The 18,034-nt window shown below is 37.6% G+C and overlaps 1 protein-coding gene across 5 annotated transcripts in view; it reads right to left on the bottom strand.

Annotated features, from left to right (window-relative positions):
- The window catches only part of RUFY3 (RUN and FYVE domain containing 3), a 76,534-nt gene that overhangs the window by 15,229 nt on the left and 43,271 nt on the right, over positions 1–18,034 (bottom strand). For all 5 annotated transcript variants that reach the window (XM_044912931.1, XM_021702231.2, XM_044912932.1 and 2 more), the window contains 9 exons: positions 14,246–14,419; positions 13,290–13,407; positions 12,339–12,440; positions 10,724–10,847; positions 9,240–9,301; positions 7,957–8,022; positions 6,433–6,502; positions 3,249–3,341; positions 1,831–1,914 (listed from right to left, as the gene is read on the bottom strand). In XM_044912931.1, coding sequence (XP_044768866.1) covers positions 1,831–1,914; positions 3,249–3,341; positions 6,433–6,502; positions 7,957–8,022; positions 9,240–9,301; positions 10,724–10,847; positions 12,339–12,440; positions 13,290–13,407; positions 14,246–14,419 — 893 coding nt within the window. The remainder of the gene's footprint in view (positions 1–1,830; positions 1,915–3,248; positions 3,342–6,432; positions 6,503–7,956; positions 8,023–9,239; positions 9,302–10,723; positions 10,848–12,338; positions 12,441–13,289; positions 13,408–14,245; positions 14,420–18,034) is intronic.

Below are 18,034 nucleotides of genomic sequence, written 5' to 3' on the forward strand. Positions count from 1 at the left end.
CAATAATTTGTAAATCCAAAAAACTTGGTGGGCCAGAGATAATGCTATTTAGTATGTCTAAAATAGATACATACTTGCGGCACTTCATTACAGTGAGACAACTGATGTCATGTCCTATTACAGAAATGTATATAAAGTGCTACCGTAGCCAGCATTAAAATGAAGCACGTGCAATTCTCTTCATTTTGAATGTTGACGTCATAGTCAAGAGCCCAAGGAACCCAAAAGATATTCTGGGTCGCCAGGGTAAACGTCTCAATAAGTGGGAATGATCGATATGACTAACTGAATTTTTATATTCACTTAACATGAAACCCCTTTTTTGGTTCAATCATTATTACTGCAACATGACTTGGAGGATCAAAGATACAACGACCTGAGGTTCTTCTGCATCCATGCTGTTCCCTGGGGCATTCTAGGACCTACTTGCTTGGTTTCTTTCCTTTTTGAACAAACATGTATCTTTTCGTGACAAAAGGATGTGGAAAATTTTGTGTCAGATTTTAAAGTCACATGTGCCACTTAATTGAGGTGCTCCTCTGTGCACGGTTAGCTTGATTAAATCAGATTGCTTCTGAAAATGCTGACATATTTTAGGATCTTCCATATAGAAAGTATTTTGAGATCTAATCCATAAACACGTAGAAGGAAAATGATAATTATTTCAAGGATGTTAAAATTATATTGCTATCTTCTCAGAACATCTGAAATTCTATACACTGTTAGGTGGTGATAATTTTAGTACAAACCAGATCACCTTTATTTTCAGGCTCCTTCCTATTTTCAGAGATACTACTGGTGAGGGGAGATCCTTTTGTTTGTCATATCATCAAAATTGCAGGAGGAGTTAATTTACCAATACCAGGGATGTATCAATATACTAACACTTGGATAAAATCTATTACAGGAGTATTATTCATTATTATACATTTATACACACACACATACATCCTCCAAGGAGACCTATCAGAATCTTTGCAGGAGTGAGGACTGAAGTAGGAGTGGGGAATCACAAAGTTTAGAAGAGTAAGTTCCCCATATACCTAATGTTCTTATAACACAAACTATAAAAGCAAAAAAAAAAAAAAAAGATTGGCAAAAATCCTGTTGGCTGTTGAGAGTACTCAGAAAATGGACTGGGAAAGCATTATAGGGAATATGGGTTAAAAAGAGTGAGAAACATACACCTGAAACTAACGTAACACCGTGTGAACTACACCAAAAAAAAAAATTAATTAAAAAACAAGTCACAGAAGCAACTGAAGTATTGCAAGAGTTACAAAAGACCTCTGTACGAACAACATTCTCTTCAGCAAATAGTGTGATATGGAAAAATCCACCCTAAGACTTAGCTAAGAGGGCTTCCTCAATGTCATTTCAGTTGAATCCGATAATTAAAAATTTTCTACAGTTTTCCAATATGCAAAATCCACTGTATTCATCAATAAGCAACTAGCCTTTCCTACGGAAGAAGGTAATATCTTTCATAAAGAGTGTTGAGCACTACATCCGAAACTAATGACGTACTCTATGTTGGCTAATTGAATTAAAAGAAAAAAAAAAAAAGGAAAAAAAGAGAGTGTTTTATGTAAGTAATGTCCAGTGAAGGTAAAAATCAACCATATGAAAATTTGCCTTTATGTCTAATTATATTCATAATGTACTCAAAATTAAAAAAAAAAAAAAAGAGTGAGAAACAGTTTTTTAGGATCTACAAAAATTTTTTGGCCCAGTACTAATGTTCCTGAGCCTGGTCTGTAAGATCAAACGTCTAAGTGGGCTTTTATGTTTAATGGGTTCCTGAACTACTAGAACATAAGTGAAGTTTACCAGTCGCAATTGTGTCTCCTCCTTTAAATGCTTTCTGGCTTCACTCAGTGCTTGCCCTTCTGCAGTTCTGTCCTGCTTAGGACCCTTGAAAAGATAAATAAAATAGTATATATATATATATATATATATACACATATATAAGGATTTAGAAAAATCTATATAGAGTTAGCTGACACTAGGGAAAATGATTATATTTTATATTTAATTAAACAGGTATAACAATGAATGAAGACAACAAAGAAATGGAAGCAGCTTAGAAAATAAAAAATTCTCAGCAGAACTGGGTTTTCTTGCCATTTAGTTTAAAGTCCTAAGATAGGTTACCAAATCAAGTGCAAGAAGTCTTAAAAGCCTCTAAAAACAAAGTGACATTTACTGTAAAATGTGAATTGGGCCAAAGGTTCAAATGGTAATATATTCCTTCTCCAGAGATCTCACATTTGGAGTCTCCAACCATCCAGAGAGATCATAGCTCAAAGTAAGTAGGTCATCAGAAAATTCTTCTGAGCAGTCACAGTTGTTTTCACAACGTCCACATGTTAAAGTCAAACCCATTACTCAGAGAGAACTACTCTAGTCCCCACTCAGAGCCTAGCTGCTTACTCTTTCAGAACAATTTTAATAACCCTGGATATTTGGATTCCGAGGTCACAGAAGAAGAGAAGCATGCAGATAAAAGGGAGTGGGGAGACACTAATACCAACAGCAGTAAGAAGCAAGAGATGCCAATGAGATCAAAAAAGCAGAGAAAAAGCACCCAGAGCAATCTGGAAACATTTAAGTATAGGTGCTAGAAGCTCTATCAATTCCAACAGGCCCCCAAAGTAGCGTCATTTTAAGTTAGCATGGAATTGCCGATGTTAATAATTAGGATCTTTAGTCATCATAAACAGCTAAATGTGTTAAATTATGTCCTTTACTTAAGACTGCTTAGGATTGTGCAGTACATAAAAAGTTTGCAAAAAATCCGTGTAGACATATATCAGAAGTTTGATACTTAAGGGATTAAGTTATTTAGAAAACTCATTTACATGGTAACTCCCAGTGGTACCAAATAAACACTCCTTACAAAGCAGTAACATGATCTCAAAACGATGGTATATTTAATATAATAAATATAACACTTAAATATTGTACAAATCATGAGTACACAATAAGACATTAAATTAGCCTGGTTCTTGAAGTTTCTCAACAGATAGAGGTGGCGGTGAAGCCAAGGAGCATCTGTGGGAGGAACCTCACACCCACAGAACCTCCATCATTACCCGATTCTGCATGGAGTCTCAGTAAAAAGAGTGTGCTTGGTATGTGCAAGTGTTTGCTGCTTCCAAAGAGTCCTCTAGAGTAGAGGTCCCCCTCCCACTGCTCACATGTTAACACACTCTCTAGGAATATTTTATAAATCCAGTAAGGTTAACCTTCCGATTGGATTCCAATATGTAGGAGCTTTCCTCTTTAACTCGTTCCATTTCTTCTTGTAGGGTAATAATCCTATTGTTTGCAACTGCAAGCTGTTGAAAAAAATTTAAAAAATTTTTTAATCTTTTTTTTAGCACAGGATAATTCATGATCTGCTAGGATATAATTTTCAGGCTTGAATATTCTTAGAAGGAAAGAAGGTTATCTATAACCACATAAAAATGTTCTTATTGTATGAGAAATTAGGAAAAGTACTTTTAAACTAGATTAGATAAAAATAAAAAATATCTCCTATTGTTGCTTTTTGTGTAAACTCTTTTTCAGTACCAAAATGTTAACTTAAGGTTGTTTACCTCAAGGGTGTTCTCATGGGTAACTTATATTTAGTTATAATACCTATTTCTAAAATGTTTAATGAAGAGGTCATGTCATGCCTTGGGACTCATAAACCCTACATAAGACCTTTGATAGATGATTTTTAAGAGTAAAGAAATGAAACTTCAAAGTTCTCACTCTAAAAGATGCCATTAAGTATTGAAGAGATTTGTCATTTCAGTGCCTGAAAAGGTAAGGTAATGTTATTAGCAGTATATTGCTCAGGGGAGACGTTTATATCCGCATTCCACAGGAGGGAAAAGTAAAGTGGAAACACTTTTTCCTCTTCCACACCTGTTAACCTTGATTTCCCACAGAGAACATGGAAGAGCCTGAGTAAGCGTAGGAAAGGCCCTCAGCAGGCTCCTCTCGGCCAGGTTAGTCTCCCTTTACACGATCTCCTCACGAGCACTGGGCACAGGTTCTGCTTGGTCCCTGTTCTCGTGCCTAAGTACTGAGGAGCCGGGGCTCAGGCATGCTTTCTAGAGGCAAGTCTGGAGTCCATATGTCCCTCTCTGCTCCACGGGCCTAACAGTGCAGAAAAAAGTGAACTTTGGACAAGTGGGCCTTTAGATCCAGAGACATCCTCCAACAGGTTCTCCCAAGACCTTAACATCAGAGAAAGTATCAGGAAACTATGGCTGTGCATCCCAGTGGGCCTTCTAATTCAGCTTTACAGTAATAAGTGGACACTTACGTACCTTCATCTGTTTAATTCTTCTCATTTTATCATACTGGTTCAGAATTCAGCAGAGGAAAAGAGGGGCTTTGATTTTTGTTTTTTATTGGCCCTCTTAAATCCAAAATATAAGGAAATGGGAAAAGACAGATCTGATTTGTCTTATCTGTTCTTTATAAAGCCTACACACAGGGCTTACCTGTCTCTAAAAATTCAAAGTTTCAAGAAAATAAATGTTACTGGCAAAGTAAGTACATGAATGAATAAATTAATATTGGTAATAAAATAAATCTAGATCAGGAGGACAAGTCCTGTGACTGAGGGAATAAAATTAATGACCATATTTACTGGCTGCTTTTGGTGTGTCAGGCACTGGCCTAGGTCCTTACGTATTATCATTCAATTCCCGCAAAAACGTTACTATTATCATTCCCAGTTTAGAGAAGACAACCAAGAAACAGAGGCTTAAGTGATCGGCCAGGATGAGAAAGTTAGCAAGTGCCGGAGCTGGGACATGAACTCAGGTAGCCGAGCTCTAGAGCCCATGCTTCACTGTGGTGCCATATTGCCTCAACAGAGTAGCAGCCGACTCACACTACACTTCTTCTTTTTTTTTTTTAATGATTTTTTTTTTTTTTATTTATTCATTTGAAAGGGAGAGAGACAGAGAGAGCACAAGCAGGGGGGAGAGGCAGAGGCAGAGAGAGAAATAGGCTCCCCGCTGAGCTGGGAGCCCACGTGGGGCTCGATCCCAGGACCTGGAGATCATGAACCGAGCTGAAGGCAGACACTGAACCATCTGAGCCACCCAGGTGCCCCCACACTACAACACTTCTAATCAGCGTATTTCAAAAGCTTTGTAGGGTAAAATTCTAAGGATCATTTCCATTAAGCTTTTTTTTTTTTAATTTAAAGATTTTATTTATTTATTTGACAGAGAGAGAAGAGAGCGAGAGAGCACAAGCAGGGGGAGTGGGAGAGGGAGAAGCAGGCTCCCCGCTGAGCAGGGAGCCCGATGCGGGGCTCGATCCCAGGACCCTGGGATCATGACCTGAGCCAAAGACAGACGCTTCACCAACTGAGCCACCCAGGTGCCCTTCCATTAAGTTTTAATATAATTTAAGAATCTACATCCAAAAGTGAAGCCCACAGAGCTAGTAGTAAGGAAGGTGTTTTAAAGTTATAGCAATGAAAATGTTCTGAAGAAAACTGTTTAAAGGCATCTTCCTGACTAGTGCTTGAACTTGGTTTTATTTAAACCAAATGTATGCCATGGTATAGAAGAGGATAGTTATAATAAGAAATAGATTAAGATATAGATAAGATAGGGGAGCCTGGGTGGCTCAGTCGTTAAGCGTCTGCCTTCGGCTCAGGTCATGATCTCAGGGTCCTGGGATCGAGCCCCACATCGGGCTCCCTGCTCGGCGGGGAGCCTGCTCCTCCCTCTCCCACTCCCCCTGCTTGTGTTCCCTCTCTCGCTGTGTCTCTCTCTGTCAAATAAATAAAATCTTAGACAAAAAAAAAGATATAGATAAGATAAACAAAGTCTTTGCCACCTGGAAAATTTTACTTAAGATTTTTCATAGAAACATCTAATGCTATTGAAGAAAAAAATATGTGGCTTAGCCACTGACAAATTAAAAAATTTCTTTACTAAACGGAAGCAAAACACGAGGTTAATTTTTATTCTTATTTTGGGGACTTTCCTAAGGGTTTTCACATATATATTCTGTGATCTTCAGAGTAACTCTAAGGCTGAAAGGAGAAGTATAAACACCCTCAACTGCCAGGCAGGGAACCGGGCCTCTTGGCGGTCAAGTGACTTACTTACTCAGAAGCACATGATTTGTAAGCAGCATGACATGCAATCAGGGATTGCTGGCCTTCTGACAATGCTCTTTAAATTATCTACCCTACCTCCCCAAGGAGAAAATAAGGCCCGTGAGGGTGGGAGCTTGCCAATCTGGCACACATAAGCCAATGCACACAGAAATCTTTGTCTAGCTCTAGCACATCAGCAGTACCAAAATAAATGTCTGTTGAATGAACGAGTGATGAGTACCAAGCTATTTGCTTCCACTAGTGCACACTAAACTGTATGTCAATCAAAGAATATCCAAAACACATACCTCCTCTGTCAGTTTAGTGTTGGATTTTTCTAATGCATCCACTTTTGCCTGAAGATTGTTTACTGTAGCACTAAAAAGAGAAGAAAAAAGATAATGGTTTCTCTTGAAAAATAGAACAACATCCTGTACTACCCATGTAAACATCCATCACAGGTATCATCCATCGTCTAATGTCCACAATTCATGGTGGACTTGCAGGCTCTAAGACAGTTCACAAGTGGCTGTGGATCTTACCTGTTGTACCCTTGGCACTGAACTCTGTACTTAATAAGCACTTGTTGGATGAAATAAAAGAGCGGATCCACTGCACTGTCAACTTTAAAGTTTACTTATATGTAATAATCAGCTACCCGAATTAAGTGCTTGCCACACACCAAGCACTTTTCTAAATTATTTTATTTGCATTATTTCATTTACTCCTTTCAACAACCCTATGCAGTAGGTATCCCTAAATATAGATAAAGAAACTGAGGCATGAAAAGAGTCAGTAACTGTCATGTTTCTATTTCACTATCAAATATAAGTGTACTTTTGCTTGACTAACATCTCCATAATTCATTGTAGTCATTATTAGTTCTTGGTCCCCAGAGAAAATATACTTCAATTGTTCTTGAATTTTCTAGCTGAAACCAAGGCTATTCAAAATTTATTTATTTATTTATTTATTTATTTAAAGATTTTATTTATTTGACAGAGAGAGACACAGTGAGACAGGGAACACGAGTAGGGGGAGTGGGAGAGGGAGAAGCAGGCTCCCCACTGAGCAGGAGCCTGATATGGGGCTCGATCCCAGGACGCTGGGATTATGACCTGAGCTGAAGGCAGATGCTTAACAACTGAGCCACCCAGGCGCCCCAAGACTATTCAAAATTTATACTGATACTGGTATAATCATATTATAGGTCTTACTTAAATTATCTTTATAAGAGAATTATAAAAAAATAATAATCGATGTATTAATTTTTCAGAATTATTTGACAGTCTTTAGCATAACAAGAACATCAATGTACTTGAGAATACCAATAGACCGTTTCATGTTCTGGACAGTTCTGAAAAATAGTGAGTATTTGGTAAATTAACGATAGTGACGGTGAAGAGAGGGTAAGTTAATACTATCAATTCAATGTATAAATGAAAAATGCAACGGACCAACATGATACAACTAATCTAAAGGTACTAAGGCAATGAGTGGTTTGCCCACAATTGGTCTTGAAATATGTGGTTGGATCTACTGAACCAAGAGGGCTGCCACTTTCAACTGCGTATGTCACATGTTTAAGAATTCTTATATACTTAATCACTAGAGTTGTAATTACTTACTAATCTTATACTGCCTTTCACTAAAGGTCACCAAAATAGTTAAATGACATTTAATTTAGTGCCTCGCTCAGTGCCTGGCAAGCAGGAATTCTATGTATTTTTGTTGAGTATCGCCTGAATTTATCCTCATGGCTCATCAATTTACTCTTCCTTTCCTTCACAACAAAATCCCCAGGAAAGTAAAAGTATTTATTCATTCTTTACTTTAGATGTCTGTTGAGTTCTTCTACATAGTTCTTCTGATCCAGAATTGCAGTAATCTGGCCATCTCTGGGGTGGGGTGGAGTGGGGAATAGAAATAAAATAAGTAACATTAGAAGTACCAAGATCCTCCCTTCCCCAATCTTTTCATATAACATAGAAAGAAAAACCGTAGCACAGATACACTGAATCAAAAGATAGACCTGATGTATAATGTCTCCAAGAAGAATGACTCAGATACTTAAAAATGAAACAAAAAATTCCCCACATTAAAAAGCCTTTATTATAGCTTACATACCTTAATAATTTAGGTTATAGGTATAACATTACATTCTATCAGAGGCATTTAAAAAAATAAAAATTTTCTTCTCACAATTGATAACCTTTTTAGCTTTGCCGGTACTACTTATAACAACAATTTTCCATTTGTCATAGGAATTGAATTAAACTGATTTTGGTATAATAATAGTTCTTCCCAAAGGCTATAATTTTGCCTTTCAATGTTAATTTCATTTCAAAGTGATTGGTATAAAAAGCTTTCATAAAGATCAAGTGTTTATTGTTATGTGAGAAAATAAAGAGGGGAAACAGGAGGTTCACTTCTGGAACCAGCTAATTTGTAACAGGCAAGTTAAAAAGCCAGACTTTTCAATTAAAGTCAAATCAAGGCCACATACCTCTGGCACTACACTCAAAGAAAAAACGATATAGTCTTGGCTCAATGTCCAAAGTTAAGAACTTCAGATTAATTGTGCTTTCAACTGCTAAATTTATAAAGGGTATTAGGTAGTACTCTTCTGGTGTTTAATTTCTAAGGACCATATGGATATTTTAAAAACTTTTTTGAAATGATTTTAGATTTACAAGACTTAAAACAGTAGCGCAGAGTTCCCATATACTCCTCACTCTGTTACTCCTAATGTCAACATTTCATGTAAGTCCATAATGCATGTTTCATATTTCACATTCTAACAAAACCGAGAGGGCAATCCTCCTGATCAAGAAGACCATGTTTTCCAACACTACTTCAAGAGATGGAGCACTGAATTTCTTTATAAGCCCCTTTCCTTTGTTAGCCACTGAACCACACAGTAGGAAAATCACTTAACTACTACCTCTTTTAGGGTTTAGGAGGCACAAGAGTCAGCTCTTTTTGACAAGACTCTATTAAAACTATTATCATCAGAAATTCTTTCAGCAAGTCTGTTAAAGCACTACTGTTGTAAACTTTAAATGCTATCAAAGAACATTAAAGAAAAAAGAAACTTGATTTTCTCTGTACATACCCTTCACTACCTTTACTGCTGTTCCCATCCTTGAGATACATTGAAAAATCTATAACTCCAACCTACAGAGAGAATTTTCAGAATTTAATATAAAATTAGATACTTTTTCCAAGGCATAATATAATGTCTCTTTCTGGGCATTTTAAACAGTAATAATAGCCATTATTTGAAACTTTTGATGAAAACGTAATGTAATCAAGAACTTGAAAAGGGGTTGAAAGTAAGTAAAGAATCGAGATTAAGGCAACAGGACCAGAAGACCAGGTCATGCAAGTCAACACAAGACTCTAAGAAAGTCAATAGAACACTTATTATAAATTTAAGGCTTAAAGTTTCTTTCTCTTTTGTTTCTCTCAAGTATTCTGCTACTGAACCCTATTCACTTTTGGGAATAATGTTTTAAAAATTCTAATTACAAAAAGAACGCACATTTCCTTAAAAAAGTTTCAGAAAATACAAATAAGTAAAAGGAAGTAATACAAAATACCTATAGTCCCAACCACCACTGTAACATTTTGGTATTTATTATTCCAAATTCTCATTGATGCACTATGTCTAAATTTTTCAGGACTGCTTTTATTATTCAGCTTATTTCTTTTTTAAAATCCAGGTCAAAATATCCTACTTCCTTTCCCATTTTCTCAGAGTAAAAAGTAACAGAAATTTGCTGTAGAATTTCATAGAGAACGGGTGAGAAAGAATCAGTGTGAAAGTGAAAGCTTTATTTATCGAGCAATTAATTATGTTTCAGGCTCTGCACAAGGTGTATCACATGTACTAACTCTTTTATTCCACACTATAAATCTATGAAATAGAGATATCCTTTTTTTGTCCCTGTATTACAGCTAAGAAATGTGAAGCATCAAGAAACTAACTACAAAATTTATTCAGCTAAAAAATAAAGAAGCAGAATTTGAACCTAAACGGTTTGGCTTCAGTCTGTATTTGTAACTACCATGGCCGTGTATATATTTTAGCTTGTGTGTATGTATTTTAGTCTGTACAAAATATTTTATTTTTATTTTATTTTATTATTTTTTAAAGATTTTATTTATTTATTTGACAGAGAGAGAGAGAGACAGCGAGAGAGACGGAACACAAGCAGAGGGAGTGGGAGAGGGAGAAGCAGGCTTCCTGTTGAGCAGGGAGCCTGATGTGGGGCTTGACCAGGACCCTGGGATCATGACCTGAGCCGAAGGTAGATGCTTAACTGACTGAGCCACGCAGGCACCCCAGTCTGTACAAAATATTTTAAACAGGGATTACAGTCAAGATAAGAATTTGAAAAACATTCATAATACATAAATGAGTCAAGTTAGAAGGAAAAACCAAAGATATTGTTTATATTCACATCAAAAACTTAAAAATCCCATTTATGACTCACAGAATTTCCCTTAATTTGGTTGGTATAATCTGATCCATCCAAATTCTGAGATAATAGAACTCAGAGTGACCCACTTGGTAACTGAGCATCTTTTGCATACCTGAGAGTCCAAGTCTTCTCCCTTCATACAGAAATTGGCATCAATGACATTCAGACCCACCAGGAGACCAGCGATTATGGCTCCTTCTTCTTCCATCATGAGGGCATTGGGTTCATAGAATTCGCTGTAAGAGAAATTCACGGAACCCAATAATAAAACCTCAAGAATCCAATGATGTAATCTCGAGACAAGCAGAAAATGCTGGCCTCATAGTTGAATATGGGTACTATGATAATAGCAAAAAAGTTAAAAAAAAAAGGATGGCTTGGATAGTTTATTTTAGATAATAAGTACATGAATAGACTCTAGATAATAGTCCAGCTGAAAGAAAAGTGACCAGAATGGTATTTTCACTGAAGTGATTACTTATGCTTTCCCCACATATTTGTATCTGAGATGCAAGGGATAATTTTTCAATCTTAAAGCGTCTTTAAAAAATTGGTCTGTTTTTCAAAATTTGCCTCAGATCTGCTTTATTTATAGGTGGGTGTGTAGTGGTACCACAGTTATTCTAATTTGTATTTACATGGCAGCTAGTGAATCTACGTACATATTTATGTGTGTGTATATATATATATATATATATATATATAAAATTTAAAGATGTATTTATTTATTTGAGAGAGAGAGAGAAAATGTGTGCTTATGAGTGAGGAGAGGGGCAGAGGGAGGAAATCCTCAAGCAGACTCCCTGCTGAGCGTGGAGCCTGAGGTGGGACTCCAGCCCACAACCCTGAGATCATGACCTGAGCCAAAACCAACAGTCAGACAACTTAACCAACTGAGGCACCCAGGCACCCCTATATATATTTATAAAGTAAGCTCTACATCCAATGTGGGACTGAAGTCAGGACTGGGAGATCAAGAGTCTCATGCTCTACTGACTGAGCCAGCCAGGAGCCCCTCTTTTTTATGTTTACTAGCCATTTTGATTTTCTCTTGTGAAATGCCTGTTCAAATCCTTAACTCATTTTTACATTTACTTGTCTTTTTCTTACTGGACTGAAGGAGTTCTTCACATACCCTGAATATGCATCATTTGTTGAATATATATATTACAAATATCTCCTTTTACTCTACAGGTTGCCTTTTAACCTTGTTTCTTGATGAATGAAGTTCTTCATTTTAATGTAGACCAATGTATCCATTTTTTCCTTTAGGGGTAGAGCTTCTTATGTTTTGTTTAAGAAATTTTTGTCTACCTTATATTTTTTTCTAAAAGTTTTACTGTTTTCTCTTTCCCGTTTGTATCTATAATCCACCTGGAAAGTTTTTTGTGTATGTTGTTTTTAAATTTCATGTTACATGTCAACTTCCTGTCTTATTGGGTCTGGGTACATGCTAAGGTGTCAAAAGCCTTTCCTGTTTTTTGGGGGGTATTACATTTTGGCCTGCCCTGTGTATATACCACAGTGACAGACTAAACATATGTAACAAATAAACATCTATTCTTGAATAGGTGTGTGTGAGGTGTGGGAGAAGGTATTGAGTTGAACTACATGAAATTGCCACGAATCAACTGCTTTTCATCTGCGAAAATGGCAAATTTCTGATTCAACCTCATACAATGTAGAACATAGCAAGAAAAGGACAAAGTTTAACAAGGTGTTCTTACCTGAGAAGTTCCTTCTTATTGATCAAAGCTTTCATATATTCTGAGAGTTTCTTTTGCATCAATGCCAAACGAAGCCAGGCTCTTCCTCTGCCTACTGGTGTCCTACAGAAACACAGGAACCAAACAACTCAAAGTAGCAGAGCTGGGGGCCACTGTGGGACAGATTCACTTACTCTTGCTAATAGTCCCCAGTATAACATGCACACTGAGGTGCTCCTTACAACCTCCTCCACCTCATTCCTATGTAAGGAATTCTGTGTGGGCTGGTGGGATGAAGGGGCTCGTGCGTCTGGGAGGGGTGGGTTTGGAACAAGTGCTCTTGTGAAGAACTACTGAATGAGACTACGATTTGAAGACAAAACCTCTGGGAGGCCCAACTGAAAATGTTCCATCACATTAGCATTGGTAAATCCTCAGACTTAGTGTGGATCATGTAAGTACCCAAATACTAGTAATGTGGACACAGTCCATTTAGGCCTCTATCTGATTAAAGTTAAACGAGTCTAATTTGGGAAGATGGTTACTACGCTTTTTCCAGTTCTGAGGCAGGTTCCTGGTGTCTGTTGCTGAGGTTCACTTGACAACTGTTTTAATCTTGGCTCTCAAACTGCATTGAACACGTTCTTTTTCTCAGTCATGTCTAGCACGATCCCTCCTTAGATCTAATTTCTTGAGACTTGAACTGATTCCCACAAGTGCTTTAAAAAATAAGAAAATGTTTGGTCTTTTAATATGAATATAACCTCTTTAAAATTAAGAACAATTATCCCTCACAGGCACGCTTCTCTTAATATTCTATATTAGCAGTTCTCTCACAACAGTGCCGATTCATAAATAGAGTATTCTTTTTGGATTGTTATGAAATAAATTATTATGGTCATCATTACCGTTAGTCTTCAAGGAGATAATTAGTAAGAATGTTTTCCTAACAGAATTCAACCTTAAACTTACTTAAGTCCTGGAAGATCTTTGACACTTGCTGTTATCTCTGCAGCTTCTGGAACAAGCTTTTCTACCAATTCTAGAGGCCCCCAGAAGGATTTATTTTGTCCAAGGAAAGTTTTCTTAGCTAAGGTGATAAAAACAAAACAGTATTTCAATATTCTTTACAGCATAAACATGCCCTCAAAACATAAACACATACACACACTTCTCTCTCATCTGTTCATTCCTTTTTCTCAGGGAACTAGACCTAAATTATCAGACAGTTCTAAAACTATTCATGCTTTCAGAACAGGTAACATTTTGTGACAATCAAAAATCTCCCACTTCCCAAGACTCAGTCCTTCCTCTTTCAGGAAGAACTTATAACTAGCTCTATGATATAATAAAACATTTTAAGAATACAATACTTAAAGCTGCATGGTATTAGTGAGGACCACTAATTGCCACGAATCAACTGCTTTGATTCAAATCTAATAGCTTGTTTCTGGAAATTTCTTTTCCTCTGGAAAAGAATACGTAATCCAAAGGAAAAGAATATGTAATCCAGAAACAGGCTATTAGATACTGGGGAGGGAGAAGGACAGGAAGCAAGGAGAACAAGACCAGGTCCTGCCCTCAAAAGCTTATGGTTAAGTGGAAGAGCACAAAAGCCAAGAGTCCACTGTGTGACCTTGGGCAAGTTACCTCCCATTCTAGGCCTTGTTTCCCCCTGTCAAACAGAAGGACCGTATTAGACAGTAATGTCTGTTCCAGCTCTAGCATTTAGTAACCAGTGTTTTGTAAGCCCTGTATGCCCTTTAATTCAACCACATCCCTGTGTCCATATAGGGGGCACTCCAATAGGTTAGTATTACTAATTCAAGCCTCTTATTCTTTGGCTCCATAAAGACCGCTTTTCCTCTTGAGCATGTATTGCCAGAATATAGCTGCATGCACATCTGCATCCTGGGGCCATGGCCTACCCTTCAAGCCGTGTTTCAGGCAGTGCTCCATCACCACGAAGAACTGCTGGAGGGGTGCGTAGTCTGAGTCCAGAGTTCTCCCCAGGTTCAGAGCAGATTCAATCAAGCCCTTGATACTCAGCTTGGCCATGTTCATCAGGTTCATGCGTTCGTTAGCCATGAGATAATTAGGATCTACAGTCAAAGAGGGAGAGGACGGACCATGGTTACCAGAAACAGCACATTTAAAAATTCAGCATGTCACTGTGTTGACATTAGCATCGAAGGTGCAAAAGCAATGCTTGGTAGGGCTGTTGGTATCTTGCTAAGAATGAAGACAGTGGCACCAAACTATATTGTTAGGTTTTATATTCTCTGCCAAGTACTCGCTGTTAAAAAAAAAAAAAAAAAAAAAAAAAAAAAGATGCCAATTTCCCTTAGGAATATTCTTGGTGCAACAGTGAAGCTGCTTATTTTATCAAATTTCAAGCCTTGAGTACAGTCTTAATGTTCTCACCACCACCCCTGCCACCACCCTAACTTGGGGCTCATCATAGCCCACTATACTGCACAGCATTCACACTGGTCTCCGTGATTCCTCTCTGGCCCTGCCCCCTCATTCTCCACAGTTTGTGAAGCGCTCTGAAAATTACAGCCAAGGTAGGAAAACAAAAGTACTTAAACTTTGTTCCAAATATACTATTCACATTATTAGTATTACTACTTATGCTGATTAGCATTATTTAAACTAAGCATTATTAAGTAAACTAAAAATAATTAACAGTATTAGCTCCCCAATTTTTAAGACTCAGCATGCAGTGTGATAAACTTCTTAAGGGACTAAGTACCACATTTTATCTGACAGAACTCAGAACATTCCAGGCACTCACGACTTCCACTTGCTGGTGCCTACCCTGTGCCAGGGACTGTGTGGGCTGCTTCTGGCAGTTACGATTTCAATCCCTCCTTATCGGCAGTAAGAGACAACAAAGGCAGAGTCTAAACCCTGGTTCACTGACTCCAAAACCTATGCTCTTGACCACTATAATCCACTCACAAATGAACCAATGACTCCAAATAATATTTATCCTTCCCTCCTGTTGGCCATTCTTTTACTATCTTATTTAATTCTTGTGACTCTATCATTAAGTATTGTCCCTTCTTTTACGGGGGTAAAGCAGGCCAATAGAGTTTTCAGATCCAAGGCCGAAGAGTTCATAAATGGCAGAATTTGGACTTAGATCTGACATGAAAGCTAATGCATCCTCTCAAACATCAAATATATCATATTCTTTAAAAACTAGAAAAGGCGGGACGCCTGGGTGGCTCAATCAGTTAAATGGCTGCCTTCGGCTCAGGTCATGATCCCAGGACCCTGGGATTGAGTCCCGCATCGGGCTCCTTACTCAGTGGGGAGCCTGCTTCTCCCTCTGCCTGCCGCTCCCCCTGCTCGTGCTCCCTCCCTCTCTGACAAATAAATCTTAAAAAAAAAAAAAAAAAAGACTGGAAAAGGCCTAGACATCTATGAACTATTTTACTTCTTCTTAGGATAACAAAAAAATACTAATAAAATCCATACTCCCATAATATAAAAAAGCTACAACATAAAACAGAGATTATTTTATTCAAATTGGCCTTAATTTTCTTCATGTAATGTTTTCATTTGTATCTGCTTTCACAGTTAAATAAGTAGAATCAAATGCCAAATTCTAAGCTAATTTTCATTAAGTTTACAGACTTGTAGATTTATAATTCCAACTATATAAATCTTGGTTTGTTGTGTTCTCTAATACTTTTAGAGCAATATTTTATATTATAAAGTCAGAATTGGTATATATTGTCATTAATTCTTTCTTGCACAACAAATTTTTTTTTTTTAAAGATTTTGTTTATTTATTTGACAGAGAGAGACACAGCGAGAGAGGGAACACAAGCAGGGGGAGTAGGAGAGGGAGAAGCAGGCTTCCCACTGAGCAGGGAGCCCGATGCGGGGCTCGATCCCAGGACCCTGGGATCATGACCTGAGCCGAAGGCAGACGTTCAACGACTGAGCCACCCAGGCGCCACCGCACAACAAATGTTTTAAGGCTATGCCTCAAATGTGACTCTTTGATCAGGGCAGGTCAACTTGTCATGACCAGAACAAGTTCGCAAGATGACACTGAAATACACAAAAATCTACTTCCTAAGAAACAGCCACGAAAAACAACTTTATTAGATATTAATTTCCAACTTTGTTACTGGCATTTATGTGCACTCCAGTGTTTCTAAGACTTATTTATTTTAGAGAGAGAGAGAAAGTGCAAGTGAGCAGGGGGAGGGGCAGAGGGAGAGAGAGAATCTTAAGCAGACTCTGCGCTGAGCGTAGAGCTTGAGGCAGGGCTCCATCTCACGACCCTGAGATCATGGTCTGAACAGAAATGAAGAGTTGGACACTTAACCGATTATACCACTTGGGCATCCCGCACTCCAGTGTTTCTAACCTTCCATAATCACTGGAAGAAACGAATGGCATAGAGGTGTGTGAGTATGCATGAATGTTTGTGGAGAGCAACTAGATTCTCTATTTAACGCCTCCCAACAGATGGCAAGAAAATTAAGAGAGCTGGATGTGAGACTTTTGCCAGAAGTGGTGATAGATTTATACTTCTACATTGTCTCATCTCATTCTTCTTATAATCATTAGCAAATGTTCAAGACATCTGTTTGGGGTCTGGTGAATAAACTACACAGAAAGATGAGCTAATGCCTAGGGAAATTAAAGTCCTAATACCTTGTACATTATTAGTATGGTGCTGTAACCTGTTTGAACTAATCTAAATCAAACACAACCCACTCATTCTTTAGAAAATATTGCTCTCAACTTCAGTACTATTGACATTTTGGGCCAGATAATTCTTTTTTGTGGGGGGCTGCTCTGTGAATTAAGTTTAGCAGCAACCAGACCTTTACCACTAGGTGTCAGTAGCACTCTCCAGTTATGACAACCAAGAATGTCTCCAGATACTGCCAAATGCCTGTCCCCTGGGAGACAAAATCGGGCTCCCTCCCCATTGAGAATTACTACTCTAAACAAACAAAAGAAGGTCAAACAAAAATCAGGGTAATTTGAGAATTAGGCATAAAAGCTCAAAAGAATTTACTGCTCATTAATTATTTAATGCAAAAGCTAAAATGATTATTACTTAATGCTTATTAAAATTTTTGTGTTGAATAGTATACAAGTGTATGGGCATTACGAATAATTTTAATTACTTTTTTCTAGTTAGTACTAAAGCAAACTACTGAAAATAGTACTTAAAATTAATTATTTTTTACATTTTGTAATGTTGGCTAGTAGTAATGATCACTAAATCACTAACTTGTCATGGGAATAACAAATACTCTATTCAATCGGTTACTTGTCTTAAATCACACTCAAGTATAAAATGATTTTGCAAAACAAATATATGCTGATAAAAAGGGTTTCAGTGACACAATGAGAGCATGGAAGGAGTTCTGAGGGGCAGGTGAAGTTTTGTTTTTTTTATATGGGTGTTAGTTATGTGAAACTGTTGAGTGTGTGAAAATTCATTGCACTGAACACTTACAATGTGATCTTTCCTGTATATTTTATACTTTTAACTATAAAAAGTTTTTTTTAAGATTTTGTTTATTTATTTGATAGAGGGAGAGAGAGCACAAGCAGGGCAAGTGGGGAGGAAGAAGCAGACTCCCCACTGAGCAGGGAGCCCGATGTGGGGCTTGATTCCAGGACCCTGGGATCATGACCTGAGCCAAAGGTAGACGCCTCACCGACTGAGCCACCCA

The sequence above is a fragment of the Neomonachus schauinslandi genome, chromosome 2, assembly GCF_002201575.2.
Source record: "Neomonachus schauinslandi chromosome 2, ASM220157v2, whole genome shotgun sequence".
Classification (NCBI taxonomy): Eukaryota; Metazoa; Chordata; class Mammalia; order Carnivora; family Phocidae; genus Neomonachus; species Neomonachus schauinslandi.